A 17414-nucleotide genomic window follows, 5' to 3' on the forward strand; every position below is an offset into this window, starting at 1 on the left:
GCAAATTTCCTTCGCTTTCTTGCTTTAGCCAAAATTCACACCCCTAAACTAGCCACCGTAGCCTCAAGTCACTGAAAGCCAACATTTTTACAAAATACAATTTGTAAGTACCAGTATACATCTAGACCCACCGTCAAAGGTGCAGATTCTTCCAGATTCCTTCGACATCATCTCAAGTTAGATTTTTTTTAGCATGTTAAAAAGAAAATAATATGTTGACGTTAAAACTTTAAAAGGGAAGTCGAGTGAAAACTTTTTACAATATTATGTTTTGTGCAGCCCCACTAGTTTAAACACGGCAATCTGATTAATATTGTGCTTGTGGAATATGAAATAAGAAGCAAAATCCAGCCATTTTCATCTATTTTAGGCCATTTTGCGTAAAGAGAAGATCACTGGCTCACCTGAGCAAACTTAGAATACAGGTGAGACGTGATTACCGCGTGATCATTTTACAGAGCAATCTATGGTTTGCAGGTTTAGAGGTCATGTTAATGGTAAAAAAATGTTGAAAATGATTTATCTCAGTCTCATTTTTTATATTACAATAACCTGCCATTCGAACTAGGATGAATAGACATTTTATAATCACTGTAAACTTTAAAAAGTACAATTGTTGGATTATATATCACTCAATATATAGATAATGTGCATTTCATTGTGCATAATCACTTTTATTACTGAATTTCAATGCGATTGTTGTAATAAGTCAAAGGCAGCTACTGCATATCAGACATTTATTTCGTTTGAAGACCCAAAAGGCTTATCGTTTGTGAGACAATGCACAGCATCACAGTTTTGACGAGCAATTTGTAATTACATAATGTCAAAAAAAAAAAAAAAAGGTAGTAAACTTCAACATCTTCAGGAAAATTCAGCATCTTAAAACAATCATCACAGCTTAGATGTGTTTAAACCAGTGAGAAAAAAAACAGCTTCACAATTGCAGTACAATCTTAATATTTTATGATTTGCTTCCTCAAAACAGTGGGGAGAAAAAGACAGTTGAACTTTGACGAGCGATTTAGTCATTTCTTGTGCGCAATACAAACAAATAGGTGAGAAGAAAAGACAACAAGCAGCTTGTTTTTGAACATGGGGGGGGGGGGGAAGGCCCCGTTGCTGGCACTCATTCACTTTCAAGATGCAAATGGGCGGATTTGAAATTCAGCCTCTGTGTGTTCTGCTTGGCTACTTTAATGTTGTATCTATGCGAGGGATTATTCTCTCTACGGCGTGAAAAAACTGTGCTTGAATGGAAGCGCCCTCAAAGTAGCTACGGCTGCATTCAATGGCCTCCAAACAAGATTAGAGTCGTGGTGCCCTCCGGTCCCAATCCTCTGCATTCACACAGAGCAGAACCAGCCTGTGTGACAGTCTTTCTGTTTTGACACTGAGTGGGAGCAGTCGCTGTATTTAAAATTGAGAGGTCACAGCGTCAGAAGGAAAATCCTCATCGCCCGCTGTAGTGTTGGGATATCATCTCCATTCATTATCTGAATAACTGGGCAAATATAGCTTAGAAAACTATTGTTTCTTTTGACGCAATAAAAGTGAAATTGTTCAACATTTTGGCACGTACCATGAGATAAGCACATCATATCTGCTACACAAAAATTTGCTCTAAAGTCTATAGATAGAAAGAGGTAGCGATGGCGAACTTTGACCTCTACTAACTTGAGTGGAATAACTTTTGTGATTTCGACGTGCGCCTTGCTTTGAGGGGGGAAAAAAACGGGCTGAAAATTTGGTACGTTATAGCACTGCCACTAAACCCCCCCGACTGAGATAGGTCTCAAAGACACAACATGGTGAAAATAACTCAACTAGCAGAACTCCATCATCACGTCCCTCAATATGCACGTGACAACAGACATTTATGGAGACCGGGACAGAGTTGGATATAGTGACCATTAACAGTAATATCTACTCATTTTGTAATCATTTCCCTACTTCCATAATAGCAACACATTTCTAATAAATGGGCTTTGCTGCTTTAAAATGAAGATTTTTAAATGCCACCATTGATGTATATTTTCTGTATATGCAAAGTGTGTTTGAATACCTTCAGAGAGTCTGTATTGTTCGGGCAGCCCGGCAACAGCTGGTGGTGAAAAAGTAAACATTTGCGCAGTCAATCTGCTCTGTCCCACAGACTGAGGTCCTTAGGCAAAATCAAGACAGGAGAGGAGAGATTCTCGATTCATACCGAGAGTTATAAAGTGCACACACTGGCCACATCATTAGGTACACCTGAAATGTTTACAGCTCTTAGTACGAGATAAATGTCCTGTACAAACAACAGTAACGTTAAAGTGACATTTCCAAAATGGAACATTTAAATCTTTTCAACAAAGGCAGAATTTGAGCAGATGTACTTCATAAAGTGTCCACTGAGGGCATAGTACTATTTGTCACTGTCATCACCAGTCCCTACTTATTACTGTCACATTGGACTATTTTTCACTTCCCTGCTAAGATCTTATTAAATATAGGAAATCTCTTTCAAATCTTTTCTTCATCAAACATTAAATCTAGTTTTTGAGGTCCTTCTTTGTCCCGCGAGGCATCACTGTGCCTTTAGTCTTGTTTTGACAGTCCCTGACAGTCAGTCATACTTTTAAAGGAGATGGAGGAGATCTCTGTCCGTTTTCATGGGAGGTTGCTTTCTTCGGTGAGTTGACGTTTGTCTTGTGTTGAGACTTGCGCGAATGTATACTTGGGCGGGGTTTCACGCCAGGCTGCTGGAATCAGATTCATATTACATAACACAATTGTCAATCATATTCATTTCAAAGGGGAAGAAAACAGCAACATGGTCCTGTCTTTAGTGCTTATCGGTGAAAGGCTATTTTGGCACCATCTAGTGGTAAAAACAAAAGTCTGCAACATTGGGACTGTTAACTACGCTTCACTCCTCCTGTAACATAGTTTAAAAAAAATGTACTGCATAGTTTAAAAAAAATGTACTGAGATCTTTTATCGTTGGGGAGAAAAAAAAACCTCAGCATGAATAAAATAGGTTAGAAAATCATGTTAATGTGTGTCTGGTACACGTGTGCAATGTAGCCTGATTCTGACCGTTGCTTGAAAATGGCCTTGGCCAGTCTAGCTGATCATGCTAGACTGGCCATCATCTTTGCACCTAAGTAATGCAGATGAAAGTGGAGCTGAAAAAGACAAGTGACAACATACGTGTGGTGTTCTGGGCTTAACTGTCCCGGCAATAATTTTCTCCTTGTCCTGTTGATGGCCGGAGCCCTCTTTGGTCTCTTTGGGCTAAAAAGGGTAACAAAAAAAGATGGCAACCATAAATTAAAAATAATCCATAAAAACTAAAATATAAGATTTAACACTGTTTTACCAAGTTGGCTGTTATGGTGTCACAGTTGAAGTGTGTGTGCGTGTGTGTCAGGTTGTTTCTTTTTCAACATTTACCCGTATTCGTCTAGCTTCTACACTACACAAACTCTTGTATGAAATTTGCTTTGGTAGTTTACTGCATACGCCTATGTAGAGACAAATAGACATACGCTTTAAGTGAACCCGAATAAAGTTTGTCCTCTCTTGTAGTTTTTCCACTTTCAGAGGAAACTTCAACATTATCTGGTTATGTACTTTTCGCCAGTGGGAAAGTGACAAATTATGTTTACGAATTGGAACTGCTAAGCACAGCGTCCTTTATCATCTGAATGTAAAATGTGTATACTCCCGACTGAAACGCAAACCCTTTTGGAATAGAATGTTTCCATGAGCGCCATACAGATCGCCAGTATGGAAATGCATATGCGGGTCTAGTGAATGAGTGTCAAGTACCAGTTTGTTGGATGTGGAGGGTGAGCAGAAAAAGCCGCAGAGATCATCATGGTTCAGGCCATTGCTTTGGTGCTCTGGTGACACTGGTGAAACTGGCCTGGGAACAAGGAAGGGGTCCAGGGTTTTGTTTGGCTCCTGTGTACCTGTCATGGGCAGCAGCAGAAGAATGGTCTTGAAACTGGCGGATTTGTTGGAGGCAAGATGGTAGACAGTGTGCCGATGTGTGTGGTGTTCCTCCTGTTGCTTTCAATTTATTTTTGGTTTTTAACGCTTTAATAGAAGTAATAACTTTTTGAATGACTTGTGAAATATTTTGGATGCTTTTAGTGGTAGATTTTGACCCTTTCATTGCCAGTCGGTTCTCTGAGGCTTTCGATGGAGTGCGTATTCCTTCTTCAAACACAGAGGAACTCCGCTCTTGGTTCCACTCGTGCTGCCGTACGATCATGAATTTGGTGGCTCCATTAAAGATTGTGCAGTCAAAAGTCACACCTGAGCCTTGGTTAAAGACGGAAATCATGCAGCTAAACACGAGTGCCACAAAGCTGAACGTATGTGGAAGAGAGACAGCTGCAGGTTTCTTATCACATTTTAACAGAAGCAGAAGAGAGAACGTCTGTCTGGTCAACCCTTATACAAGCTAACCAGCACAATCCACATGTACTATTCAAAACTATTGACTCTGTTCTTACCCCCCCCCCCCTCCTCAGCCTATTTGCACAGAGTTTTCTCCTGAAATGTGCAATTTATTGGATTCCTGCACTTTTGCAATGATAAGGTTGCACAGTTTGGGCTCTTATTTCAAACAGCACATTTAACCCCTTTGTCCATATCCCTTGTTTGGCTGCTTGAAATATTTGAAGGGTGCTTCCTCTTGAAAATGCTTCACAATGTAATGGAAAGAAAGATTTTGCACACCCCTGCTCAAATGCCAATGTTTTGATGTATAAAAAAAAAATGATCCAAAAGTAATTTCAATCATTATTTTTTTTTGGGGGGGGGGTGAGGCAAGTAAAAGCAAACAACCGAGTGGTGCATAAGTGTGCACACCCTCTTATAACTGAGGTGGCTGTATTCAGAATTAACCTATCACATTCAAACTCGTGTTAAATGCTCGTGAACATACACCTACAACAAAGAGCCGGCGATACACTCCAAATAATATTCCCAAATTTGAAAAGAATTTGCAATGGACATTTTTGATTTATTTAAGAATTAAAAGGTCTTACTCTTCTCCTGTTCATGGAAGTTGTGCATCATCTCCAGCGCATTGAGAGGCATCGCGGGTGTGTTGGTGTCACCCTGTAAACAAAACACCCAGTAAGCGCTTCTCGTTCCATTCACGTGGGTACTTTGGGAATGCATCGACAAGAGGCGAGTTTCTTACTGTAACCCAAGGGTTGTCTCGTAACTGATTAGCTGACATGCGGTAAGCGGGGTTTTCTTTCAGGAGGCACGTCACTACCGTTTTTGCTGTTGACAAAGTCAAGTCATTCGGAGCATTTGTCATGTCTTTCGTCAATGGCACAAATGTTTCCTTCTTATTTTAAGGCCAATGTATTGTGCATTTAGCTTGTGGGTATTTTGAAAATGACATTTGCAATAAAATGTCACCTGCATCACTGACTGTGGCCCAGATGGCTGAAGAAAATTGGACTCCTATTGTTCTAATCTCCTTAAGTCGGTTTTCTTTTGATTTGGATACAAATGGAGGCTCCCCACACAGCCTGTTGGAGGACACAGATGAGGCTCATGGATTCATGGATAGTCTCAGGGTGCATGAATAGTTTATACGTGTGGACACAGTTAAGCTCATGATTGTTCATACTCAAAACAATTTGCGCATTGAAGACTGTTTTGATTAATTGAGCGGATATCTCGATCATGGAAATGACACAAAAAAATAGTAAAAGTTGTGAAAAGTTCCCGTCTTTAGTACCATTCTACTGGATATCCACACATGGCGTTCTAGTCAACTGCACCATTGCAACATTGCCTGTAGCATGAATAATGTGCGACGCGACTTTTTAAGCGCCCCGTTGTCGGCCATGAGTGCATGCATGTTCTAAACAGAAAACAAAAGGGTTGAGAGAAAAGAAATCAAGTAGCCACAGCAGGGATGTCTAAGAGGGCTTAATTCCAAATTTGGCCTGAGTATGAATAACAAACTCAACAGGAGGTGTATACTTACAAAATATACATAATGACTCCTACGCTCCACATATCACACCAGTGTGTGTAACCACGTTGGCTTATCATTTCAGGAGCTATAATTAGAAACGTGAAATCATGTGAAAATGACAATGTCACATTTGCAACCCAAGCTAATTAAGTTCCAGCAAAGGCCCCCCGGCGGGAGAATCAAAGAAAGCCGACGACACACCGCAGCACATACCACCCTTACTATCGTCATGATCATCATCTCGATGAGGGGATACAAATGTCATACCTACCCATGTACACGGGTGTCCCACAAACGTCTGACAGAATGCTTTCACTTCCAACACCCAAGGTTTTCACTGATAGTCCAAAGTCTGCAACCTAGTTGGAGAAAAAAAAGCAAGTGACATCATCTCATTGTTCCAAAGGAAACTTGCATTGTGGATTCCATCAAACTTGCATAATTTCTCACAGAAACGTGCCACTTCTGGTATGGAAACAATCAAAAAGTAAAAGTGCATAAGAACGATTCTGGATAATTAGGATATCACATAGTTTGATGGTACACTTTTTTATCCCACAAAAACAATGGTGTATAAAAAGAAAAAAAAAAACACCTTGCTCTGAAATATTGATTGGGGTTTATCCTCCTGAAAAGATCTGTCATTCAAAAATTACACAAGCTACCAAGATATACTCGTCCCAAGTCACACCATGTGTGAGGAACGATATGAATAACCAAATCACTGACCATACCTCAGCTATGAGGTGTCCAGGAAGGTGCAACATTAAACTGCAGCAACAGAGACCCATAGCCTCAGACCTTTACATACATATCATTAAATACTATGTGTCGTCAAAAAAGATCACCATTCAAGCCATTTATTCATTGTGTTTGTTACGTTCACAAATCGGAGCATGCAACTCAAGTACACACGGATAACAAGTTTGTTTCCCAAATTGGATCTGTTTAGAAAAGTAATGTAGCCAAGCTCCCTTTCAACCTGCACGGCACATATTGCAAAGCTGGCTTGTTATGAATACACAACATGCTGAGCTGAGCTGGTAGTTTGTTTTAAGTCGCTGCTACTTTACTTTTGTTCAGGTGTTTGAGACCAGAGGGGGGCTGTCCTAATGAGATGTAGTCATTGCTAAATATAGTGGGAATGGTGGGTGCAGCCCAATGCCACAGGAGGAAACAGAAACTCTGATGTAAAGTTTTGGAATAATTGTTACCTCACCTTAATGTCAAGCTTGCCATTGTAGTCATCAAGAGAATTCTTCACCAAAATGTTCTCAAGTTTCAAATCCCGATGCATGATATCTGCAAACGGAAAAAAAGCCCATTATTACATGCAATGTACCCTGCTGACCTCAAAGCACTACGACCTAACAACAGTGAGTGGTCATTGAGGTCAACAAACCAAATAGGACCACACTCAACTAAATGGAGTCTCTTGACACTTGAATACAACATCGTTAGTATTTGTGGAGCACAGTTGGATTTGCTGTTCAGAAAAACCCACGTCCAGCCGGTAGCAATTTAGTCTCGAGGCACATCCAAATGTAATTAAATGCAATGTTTGTTTTCAAGGGGGTTGTTGTTTGCTGTTCGTCTGTAAGAATCCAAGCACTAGGGTGTCACAAAGCTTTTTATCAACGCTTAAGAAGAGGCACACTGCTTTCAAAGTAACAATAAAGAGAAAGGTGGTACTTTTTTTGTGAAGGTAGGTGATGGCGTCAGCTAAGCAGCCGATGATGTGTCTTGCCTCCTCCTCAGGAAAGAACTGTTTTTGGTGTAACACGTGCTTCAATTCACCTCCCACACACAGCTCGGTGATCAAATATGTCATCTAGGGAAGAAGCATGGTTACACCTCAGCACCCAAAGTGTAAATGTACCTGAACGTGCCTGTACACGATAATAAGGCCTACCTGAGCTGTTTCGTAGATCTCCACCAGACGTAATATGTGAGGGTGGTCCACTTGTTTGAGTATTTTTATTTCTTGCTCCAGCATCTTGATCTTTGTACTTCCCGGCTAAAAACAAAACAAAACAAAACAAAAAAAACACAGTGACATTAAAATCTTGTTTTTCTCCCAAAGCATGAAAAAAAAAAACAGTAGCGTAGCAGCCTCAAGTGTACATAAACAAAATGAGGCAAAGGTATCGGACACTATAAGACGATGCAGAGTTTGATGAATTCAATGAGTTTGTCACATACCGCAGAATGACTGGATTAAACGTTTTATTAAATAAGATATTTATAAAAACTCACCTCTGCCTTGCAAACCGTCTTGATGGCCCACTTGGTCTGTGTCCTAATATGTGTGGCCTCATACACCACCCCATAAGTTCCGTGGCCCAGTTTCTTTCCAAATATGTATATATCCTTTGGGGATGAAAAAACATCAACATATCTAATGTTTAACCTCAAACAGGTCAAAGATAGCAAAAGACTTTTAATGAGATTATGTCTTGGAATTAAGGTTCATTAAAGTGCTTTGGATAAATCATTAACCAGAATTATGTTGTGTGTTGTCTCAATTTAAGATGCTGACAACGTACTGTTTTTCTCCAACCTCAATCAGTGGAAATACAGAATATAGTAATTTCTATTCAAATGACAAATGATGAGTTTGCCTCTGCATTTGGTTTCAATCTTTCAGTCTAATTAACTCACTCATTATCTGTGTGCTCGCAAGGCTAGTCACTCGTACTTTGTGTATTTGAGCTACTGTATACTGCCACAAAATGAACTTTTGATACATATGGTCTGTATTGCAGATGTAAAAAGTGTGTGACTGTGACTGAGAAAGAAAAAAATTTGCACTTTACCTCCACGTCGCCATCACCAATCAGACGAATGTGAGGCACATCCCTCTCAGAGATGCCCTTGGTCCCGATGTTTTTTCCTAAGGCACTAAATGCTGCTTCTGCCATCTAGAGACAAAAAAAGGTGTTATATTTGTCGGAATTTATCAATAATGACTGCTTGGTTGCAATTATAAACATAACTGAAAAAATCAGTGGGATTGGTCTTCAAGCTAAATAAATGAAATTGATTAAATAATATAAAATTGCAAAGACAATTGTTTTTGTTGTATACTGAAGATATTTGTGTTTCAGACCAAAACATAGAAGACACAAGTGCAGAATTCCATCATTTACTTCATAGTATTTACAATTAGATGCATTAAACAACTCAGGACACACCAGCTTTAAGCATCTTCTTAGAATCCAATACACACAATTTTTTTATTGATAAAACCATAGAATGAATTCTGAAGTTGACAAAACCATTTTTGTCTGGCATTTTTCAGAAAAACTCCTCCATGCTGTTGATTTAATTTCTACAATAGATCTTGATGGGTAGATGATTACCCATTCTCCAATTTGTTTACTAACCCGCTATATTAAAAAAAAGGAACTGTTCGCCCCTATGCATGTAACTTATGCAGGTTTACTTTCAGTTTTTTTTTATCATCTCAAGCGACATTCTTGTGTTAGCTATGTTAATTAAATGAGTAACTCTGACTCAATCTCACACTTAATACCTTTAGTGTAGCTTGTCATTTTTTAATCACTCGTCTATGACCAAACTGCTGTCTCTGTCTGAGCCCATATTAACTTCAAGCGCAATTTAACCACCTTGAAAAACAGTCTCTGTAGCCAAATTAAATGTAAAGCAATTATCAAGTGATGACTGGGCGCAATGAAGTGGATCCACCACACGCACAGCAATTAATTATTAACAAGGAAGCTGTGTCTTTAACCTCTTCACTCTGGTGCATCATTTTAGCCCTGACAGGGCTCTAATAACAGGCCTGTCTTTTCCATTATCTCCTGTCTATTTTCACATCAAAATGATTGTGACAGCCTTTGGAAATTGCAATCACCACAATCATATCTTATTTGTGGAAGGTAGATGTATGTAATGAGTGTATCAAGGGGAGGTGAAAGATAAAAAGAGGCAGGTTCTGGTTCTGGGTACTTTCGATGCCACGACAGATATAAGCTCTTTTAGACCCAGATTCTCATCAAAGGGGTGTAAATTGTCCATTCAGAATTTCAGAATGGTGTTCTAATCCAAAAGCATCTACATCCAAACGGCATAATAATCCCGTCCATCAGGTGACAAAAAAATGATTTGTTCCGAGGAAGAATCAACCTACCAGTCTTATTCCAGCTCCACCTTCCTCTAAAACTACAACCCCAAGATGAGAATACCAAAACGTTGGCATATTTCACTCGTCTTGAGCCGCATTTCTTGGCCAGCCAAAACGGGTCTGGGAAAGGCGCTCCCCTCCCGAGCAGAGGCAGCTTTGGGTTTGCCTTAAAGAGCCGTGATCTACATGAAGAAGCGATGTGCTACAATTGTCTTGTCTTGTGACGAGTAGATGAAATGCGAGCAAAATGAATGAATAAGAATTAAAAAGAAGCGCAAGAGAAAGACGGGCATGACGTCATAACCAGGTTGCGTCAACAAACTGCTTTTGTGATCGTTTTGCCCTTCATGAAATACATCAGGGCGGTGCAGCGACTGACTAAAACGAACATACCAGCTGACTTCAACATACATTAACCAGGTAAAGTTCGACTGGCGTTTATTATACACCTCGCCTCCCTTGAAACAAAAAAGTATACGAATAATTATAGCGCGTCACCGACCGCGCAACTGCACCGCGCTGCTCGCATTATTGTGACAGAGCCATCGCTGGCATTTAGAAAATATTTTTAAAGTCCTGATGTACTTTCCAAAATTTAAGTGGACCTCAGTGCGCAGGGAGCTTAATTTTGTCCGATCGCGCAACTGCAGCGCACCGCCGAACGCGCAACCGTAGCGCGTCACCGACAGGGCAACTGCACCGCGCTGGTCGCATTATTGTGACAGAGCCGTCGCTGACATTTAGAAAATATTTTTAAAGTCCTGATGTACTTTCCAAAATTTAAGAGGACCTCAGTGCGCAGGGAGCTTAGTCTTGTCCGATCGCGCAACTGCAGCGCACCGCCGAACGCGCAACCGTAGCGCGTCACCGACCGCGCAACTGCACCCCGCTGGTCGCATTATTGTGACAGAGCCGTCGCTGAGCCGGCCGACAGGGTCAAACACGGAAAACACAGCAAGCATTCTTCCTTTGCATGTGTTTTTTGCTTTGGTTCCACTTTTCTAATTTGCTTGCAGCATTCCTGGGCCTGTTGTGTCTCAAACCAATTTTATTCTATTAAAAAGAGTGTTACAGTTTGTTTCAATGCTTTGTTATAACTGTTGATAGTCATACTGGCCAAAACTGATCCAAAAGTAACAGAGAAGAAAAGAAAAAACTACAGTAATTATATTTGTTCCCTTGCAGGAAAAACAGAAGCAAAGAGCAAACATCAGTGTTGTGCCAAGCAGACTTCGACTGAGCTCTGTCTCATCTCCAGTTTCAGCAAGAAGTAATTAGAACCTATACTTCATTCAAATCGAGTCCATACTTTCTCCATCATCTCGGCAGAGCAATTTCTGCTTATTTATACTCTAAATGGCTTGAAAAAGGCATTGTGCTTGGTTACCACAATTTGGTCAAAGCACACAGTGGCACAAATAGATCATGAACTTACAAAGGTTAGCTGTGATTGAGTTCCCTTCCTGATCAACTATGCTTATCTTTTTTCTAACTAATTGTTTGAGTGTTGTTACAATTGCTAGGTTGTACATAGTGAATGCATATCTTTGAATGAATGAATGAATGAATGAATGAATGAATGAATGAATGAATGAATGAATGAATGGATGGATGGATGGATGGATGGATGGATGGATGGATGGATGGATGGATGGATGGATGGATGCATGCATGCATGCATGCATACATACATACATACATACATACATACATACATACATACATACATACATACATAAATGTATAATATATAATAAAATCGGAATAGTATTTAATGGTCACAAAGTATTTCTTGTCGCCATTAAATTTTGAACAACACCCTTCAAAATATGGTCAATCTTTAGTGTTAGTGCCAAATATTTAGGAATTACAGTGGGAAAAGTTTTGAAATGTTTTATCTTGGTCTAATAAAAACAAAAAACAGGCATTTGAAAATTGGTGAGTAGAATTTTCCTATCCAATGTAATTGATCAATTTCTGGCATATCTCTGATCCCATCTGGCATATGGAAATGAAACTTCAGTCTTGTACCGGCCACACCAACTGCATTTCAATCTCAGTCACGTTATTGAGCTAACACTTTAATTATTGCACAGACTCTCTGGGGGTTTGTTTTCTTAGCTGAACACATTTGGTTCAAGCTGCACTTTGGCTGTAAAAAAAGCAGCCACTAAAATACAGCGACATCAAACAAAGTCTCTCTTCCTAACTGCAATTAACGTGTAAGCTCAATCAATTTTGCTAGAGACCAAAAGTTACATTTTTCAAATGTGGAACTTAATCATTTATTGACAGCTTGGCTTTGATGACAAATGATAAACTTCACAGTCCTAATGAAGCGTGGAATTACATTACCTGATGAGGCAAGAAATTGCATGTTTAGAATGCAAATATAGCACTCATCTTCGTCACCAAGTGATGAGGTGAAACCTAATATCATGCAGGCAGATTATCAAAGCTTGCCGTCTAAATCTGATACAGCAAGGACGTCACGCCGAAGCGCAGAACACATCACTGAGGAAAATGTAGTGGACACTTCATTAGGTACACCAGCACAGTCAAATTGCTCCAATGCAATACGACGGTGCAAATTCAATGGATTTCTTTTTTTTTTTTTTTTGCAACAAAACACTTAGCAACATTTTATTTAATTAATTATATATTTCAGTAAAACGAATATGAAATAATAGCAGTCTATATCGTTATACCATATATAATGTAAGGCACAGGTGTCAAACTCAAGGCCCAGGGTCCAGGTACGGCCTGCCACATCATTTTATGTGGCCTGCAAAGACAAATTGTGCATCAAATTCATGTGTCATTACTAAAATTGGGAATAAACAGTTACAAGCTGTTTCTTTGAACAATTGGCTAGATGCAATTATATCATCAAAACTTAACCCGGTTTTGACTTGACTTTTAGATACCACTTGCCCACAATGCTAAGAAAATGAATGTCCCTCTCTATACATCACCAGCGTGACCCCCGCTCCCTAAGAATTCCCTGTTTCTAGTGGCCTTGTTTGCTAAGTGTCATCTGGCATGAAAACATGCTTTGCCAAAAGGGAAGCGAAAGATCAACTTGTGCCATTTGCTCAGAGCCCTCCACATGTTGCTGGGAGATAAGGGCCAACAAATTCATTTTTTTTTTTTCATCATTGGTTTAATCCCGGTTGAAGCCAATCTGTGCCCTCAGCCTTTGGGACGCGACGCGGGCAGACGTCTGGAGAAATGTGGGCAGTGGCAGAAACAAGTCCAATTCCATTGCACTGACAAGCCAGAGAAGTCAGCACATTTCTACATCAAGTCGACCGCACAGTTGCAACAACCTGGAGCTTTTATTAAAAATCATTCAAACTGACTCGCCCCTCATGTACCACAACGAAAACACATAAAACACCGTAGAGTAACGTTAATCGCACAGTTTGCAGACATTTTTCACCTTTTAACAACAGCCGAAAGAGAATAGACAATTTGATCGGATTTCCTAACGGGTGCGTTCGCTGGGAAACGTCGTCATGGCAACGAGTGTGAAGCAGAACAAACGCTTGCTATGGACGCTTTTGCAGTCTCCCCAAAACACACATCTACACAGAAATTGATTTAAAAAAAAAGATGACAATCGTGGCAGTGGGTAATTCTGAACAATCCGATAAACGCGCCTTACCTTGTGGGAGTTTTCATTTTTGAAAGACTTCAAACAAGAAGTCGACAGCATACGGTAAGGGAAGAGGGACGAAAACTGTCAATTTTTAGCCCGTCTCAAGACGCGGTTTACAGCGTCCCTACGAGGTCATGTGTGTTACTACAAGAAATCACATCCATTAGAACCACATCCATCTTTACTTTTGTCCCGGTCAGTCGTTGCCCTCCCGCGGATACAATTGCTACTGCAGGTATTCAATTGAATGCCTTTTTCTCGGCTTGTTTGATCATTGGATTTATGTAAATTAAAAGGCATTTTGATAGAGGTGACAAAATTAATCACAGGCGATTTAAGCACAAATTAAAATAAGAATTTAATGTCAGTTATATTCAATAACGTTTTTATAACGTGGCATAATTGGAAAAAAAAATCACTCAATACGTAGTTTCCGTTTTGTTTTTCTGGAGCAGTTTGGTTTCAAGATCTGCCTCACAGTCCTGAGGTTCTGGGTTTGAATCTGAGCTCTGGTTAGCATGTCAAGCCCGTGTTTCTACCAGCTTCCTCATTTCAAAACCATGAATACGACACATTAGGTTAAGATGACCCACCCCAACAAAAAAAACTATAATATCAAAGTAAATTGTCCATAGAAAGGGAAATTGCATGGATGTTATTCTATATATGATATACAACTGGCTGGATAGAGACGTGTTCATTTGTTTCAATACCCCAATGTAATCATCTCTTGCTTTTCAATCAACATTATTATTATTTTCAGACTTGAGTGACAGTCACAACAGCTACATTATTAAAAGAATAGGATTGTCAATATCAGTAGCCGTTACCTTGGAAGTTAACTTGGCCCCCAGTATTGGTTTTCAGTTCAATGTTGGTTCCATTTCTCCACCCCCATCAAAAGTATATAATAACAATTTTTATAAGGCCAGCGCAAGAAGTTTGTGTATTTTTTTCCATTTATTTTGTAGCCTACACATAATGTCTTATACTTTAAGTTTCTAGGGTCAAATGTCATCCTGGTACATGGATTTCGGAAGTTAGACTCACTAGGTTGTGCCATGTCAATGTTACTGTCGCTGTTGTTATCGAATGACTACTCCATGTGAAAAAAATGACACATAGAATTTATCATCATCATGATGACATCATGTGTGCTGTCCCAACATGCTTTAATCAAAGCATTTTGATTCAATGCTTACAAAGATTGTGTGATGTCACTGAGCGTTTATGTCTCCACTGTATTAGTATGTGGTATATTGAACCATGTTCACATTCAGTTCTGGGGCGAAAGTGCATGTTTTTAAAATGCCACAATTTGGAAACCCGTACCAAATTACCTCCGACTGCAGTCTAAAGTCATCTAATTGAGCAGTCTGCTGAGCTGAAGGTACATGTAGGGGACTACACATCACGGGTGGGCAAACTTCTGCGCGAGGGCTTATTGACTTTGTGTGTGTATATGTATCAGTGTTATTTGGTGTTTTACTTGCTTACTGAATCAAGTGTTTGATTCCTCTTAGATAAAATGGACGGCCAAGGAGACGGAGACCACAACGGTCCAAATCGTAAGTGGATGAATACTGATTTCTTGAGCGTTTTGTCTCAGCTACACTATATTTGCTGGTTTTGGTGTTGAGGGGCGGTCCCCAGTTCCGGCCGCATAGCAAGTGGCAAAGCTAACATGGATGGATGCGTGGAAGAATCATCTCCAAGTCTGAATTATCTTGCAGGCTATCGTACATCCATACCACTAGGAGATCTACCGCCAACCGATAGTGATGATGATGTTGATGATAATGATGACCATGACGATGTTGGCGGTGATGAGGAAGACATGGATTCTGTTTTCCTCATGCATTTGTTTGTGAATCATTACATGAAATTCTTTGTACATCCGCAAGCGTCACTGCAACAAGCTAAGGCTGACAACGAAAACATTGTGCGTGATTTCAAGATTGAAAAGAGTAACGCTGATGATCTCATTGACCGTGAAGATGAGTTGGACGTCACAGTCGGGGTCGAGGCCGAGTTGGGAGTCAGCCACACAATGGAGGAGGAAGAAGAGCCCCAGCCGGGACCATCGAGGAACAGAACCAGAGATGATGAAGAGGAAGAAGAAATGAGGAGCAGCAGCAGATATTTCCGCTGGTGGCATGAATTTGATAACAGTTCCGATGGCAGCACTGATTTAGATAATGACGAACAAGACCCCGTGCCCGGTGGAGCTAAGAAAAGGTCACGGGATGACTTGGACGGGAATTTGAGACTGCAGGGCGACCTGTCCCTGATGACTCTGAGTGGGCATCACGTTCACAGTTTCAAGAATCCCGCGAATGAGGAACGAGGAGCTGCCAAGTTGGGCAACTTTCATTTTGGTGCGCAAGAGACGATGGAAGACACGCAGTCCAGAGAAAACTATGATAAAGAAAATAAGAGTGGCAAGAAACGATTCAAAAGATGAGAAATGTTGTGGCTGCTGTCAGAGGGGCAAAAACAAATGACTGCACATGAAGTTTTCACTTCATTTTAGAGCCACTTTTTATTGAGAGAGTTGTTTGGAGTGAAGCAAATAAGTGAATTTTTTTGAGTAGTGATGCAAGCAACACATTTGGTGCTTCAAATTATAGCCTACATATATCAAATCTGACTACAGCGGATATTTTGTTACACCATATTTGTAGCGAGCATGTACATAACACTGAATGTCTACATCAGGGGTCGGCAATTACTTTAGGACGCGGGCCAAAAAAAAAATTCTGACAATTTTTTTTTTTTTTGGGGGGGGGGTTCTACTATTTAAATTATTAATTATTATATTCTATTAAAATAATCATCATCTTTTAAAATGCCGACCACTGGTCTACATGATGACAAAAATATGAGTATTTGTCATAATCTGGAAAATAATGTTTTTATGCTTTACAAAAAAACTGAAACTGGATGCAAACTTTGGTAATGTGGACATTTTGGTCTGCATCTGTTACAGCTCTGAATGTGGCATGCAAAATGCACTTTGTTGGAGTCAGGAGTTATTAAATGTTCTTTCACTTCATTTTGGAGACACTTTTTCTTAGATTTACTTCTCAAATGGGTGTTGGCAGGATTTTTTTTTTTATTTTCAAAATGTTTGTGTTCTAATGTGATGTTTTGATGCACATCGCTACCGAGCCAATCAGCTGACTGAGTTGAGAAATTGAGCCACAATGTGTTTGCTTGTAAGAAGCTTGTGCATCGTTGCCATGTTGCCAAGACAGGTAAGTTCTGTTTTATAAGTTTTGCATTACATTTTGTCCACTGTCACCACTACTAAAATGTAAACAAATAATGGGACCACCTTAATAAATAGGACAATCAGCGCATCAAAAAGAATAAATAATGATGTGATTTTTAAGCCACAAAGTTCAAATCCTGATTTCATAGACTGCTGCACTTGTCAGGAATTGTTTTTGTCTCTTATTGCCTTCCTGTCCACACTTTTCATTGTTTACCAAAGGTTACAGTTGTGTCTAATTAGCATTTGGCAGTATGACTTCGCTGACTGAAAGGTCACCAACCTTGTGCGACAATGAAACTTAGCAAGTTGCATGCTGACCATAGCGGTGTTC

General features: G+C 39.9%; 2 protein-coding genes across 11 annotated transcripts; one reads left to right on the plus strand and one right to left on the minus strand.

Moving 5' to 3' along the window:
- Nucleotides 1-720: 720 nt before the first annotated feature.
- stk33 (serine/threonine kinase 33) lies at nucleotides 721-14882 on the minus strand. 9 transcript variants are annotated; one of them, XR_015065738.1, is made up of 16 exons: nucleotides 10152-10548; nucleotides 8815-8919; nucleotides 8255-8368; nucleotides 7911-8015; nucleotides 7691-7829; nucleotides 7218-7300; nucleotides 6270-6357; nucleotides 6008-6083; nucleotides 5431-5543; nucleotides 5204-5289; nucleotides 5046-5118; nucleotides 3817-3959; nucleotides 3196-3279; nucleotides 2619-2744; nucleotides 2066-2164; nucleotides 721-1410 (listed from the first exon to the last, which is right to left on the minus strand). XR_015065738.1 is itself a non-coding variant. In XM_085908384.1 (16 exons), exons 2-16 carry the CDS (start codon nucleotides 13861-13863, stop codon nucleotides 2135-2137), a joined length of 1416 nt encoding a protein of 471 aa, XP_085764510.1. In that variant the 5' UTR covers nucleotides 13864-14348; nucleotides 14637-14882; the 3' UTR covers nucleotides 721-2134. The 9 variants fall into 9 exon arrangements, 8 of the variants coding, with proteins under 8 accessions (XP_085764510.1, XP_085764516.1, XP_085764512.1 ...); XM_085908384.1 differs by lacking the exon at nucleotides 10152-10548 and adding exons at nucleotides 13813-14348; nucleotides 14637-14882 and having other exon boundaries at nucleotides 721-2164; XM_085908390.1 differs by lacking the exon at nucleotides 10152-10548 and adding an exon at nucleotides 14637-14882 and having other exon boundaries at nucleotides 721-2164.
- Nucleotides 14883-15055: 173 nt separating this feature from the next.
- Nucleotides 15056-16861, plus strand: LOC147059215 (uncharacterized). 2 transcript variants are annotated; one of them, XM_085908676.1, is made up of 3 exons: nucleotides 15056-15196; nucleotides 15330-15374; nucleotides 15540-16861. In XM_085908676.1, exons 2-3 carry the CDS (start codon nucleotides 15335-15337, stop codon nucleotides 16268-16270), a joined length of 771 nt encoding a protein of 256 aa, XP_085764802.1. In that variant the 5' UTR covers nucleotides 15056-15196; nucleotides 15330-15334; the 3' UTR covers nucleotides 16271-16861. The 2 variants fall into 2 exon arrangements, with proteins under 2 accessions (XP_085764802.1, XP_085764803.1); XM_085908677.1 differs by having other exon boundaries at nucleotides 15082-15223.
- Nucleotides 16862-17414: the final 553 nt, after the last annotated feature.

This window comes from Syngnathus leptorhynchus, chromosome 3 (genome assembly GCF_054491065.1).
Source record: "Syngnathus leptorhynchus isolate UIUO chromosome 3, UIUO_Slep, whole genome shotgun sequence".
In the NCBI taxonomy this organism is placed as follows: domain Eukaryota; kingdom Metazoa; phylum Chordata; class Actinopteri; order Syngnathiformes; family Syngnathidae; genus Syngnathus; species Syngnathus leptorhynchus.

Bases quoted from the DNA above. Each gene is read 5' to 3' on its own strand.
- stk33 (XM_085908382.1), bottom strand. From the start codon at position 10,220: ATGCCAACGTTTTGGTATTCTCATCTTGGGGTTGTAGTTTTAGAGGAA. The intron at 7,830-7,910 runs GTAGGCCTTATT...CTTCTTCCCTAG, and splicing joins AGATCTACGAAACAGCTCAG to ATGACATATTTGATCACCGA. The intron at 6,084-6,269 runs GTAGGTATGACA...TTCTAATTATAG, and splicing joins TGGGACACCCGTGTACATGG to CTCCTGAAATGATAAGCCAA.
- LOC147059215 (XM_085908676.1), top strand. From the start codon at position 15,335: ATGGACGGCCAAGGAGACGGAGACCACAACGGTCCAAATC. The intron at 15,375-15,539 runs GTAAGTGGATGA...ATTATCTTGCAG, and splicing joins AGACCACAACGGTCCAAATC to GCTATCGTACATCCATACCA.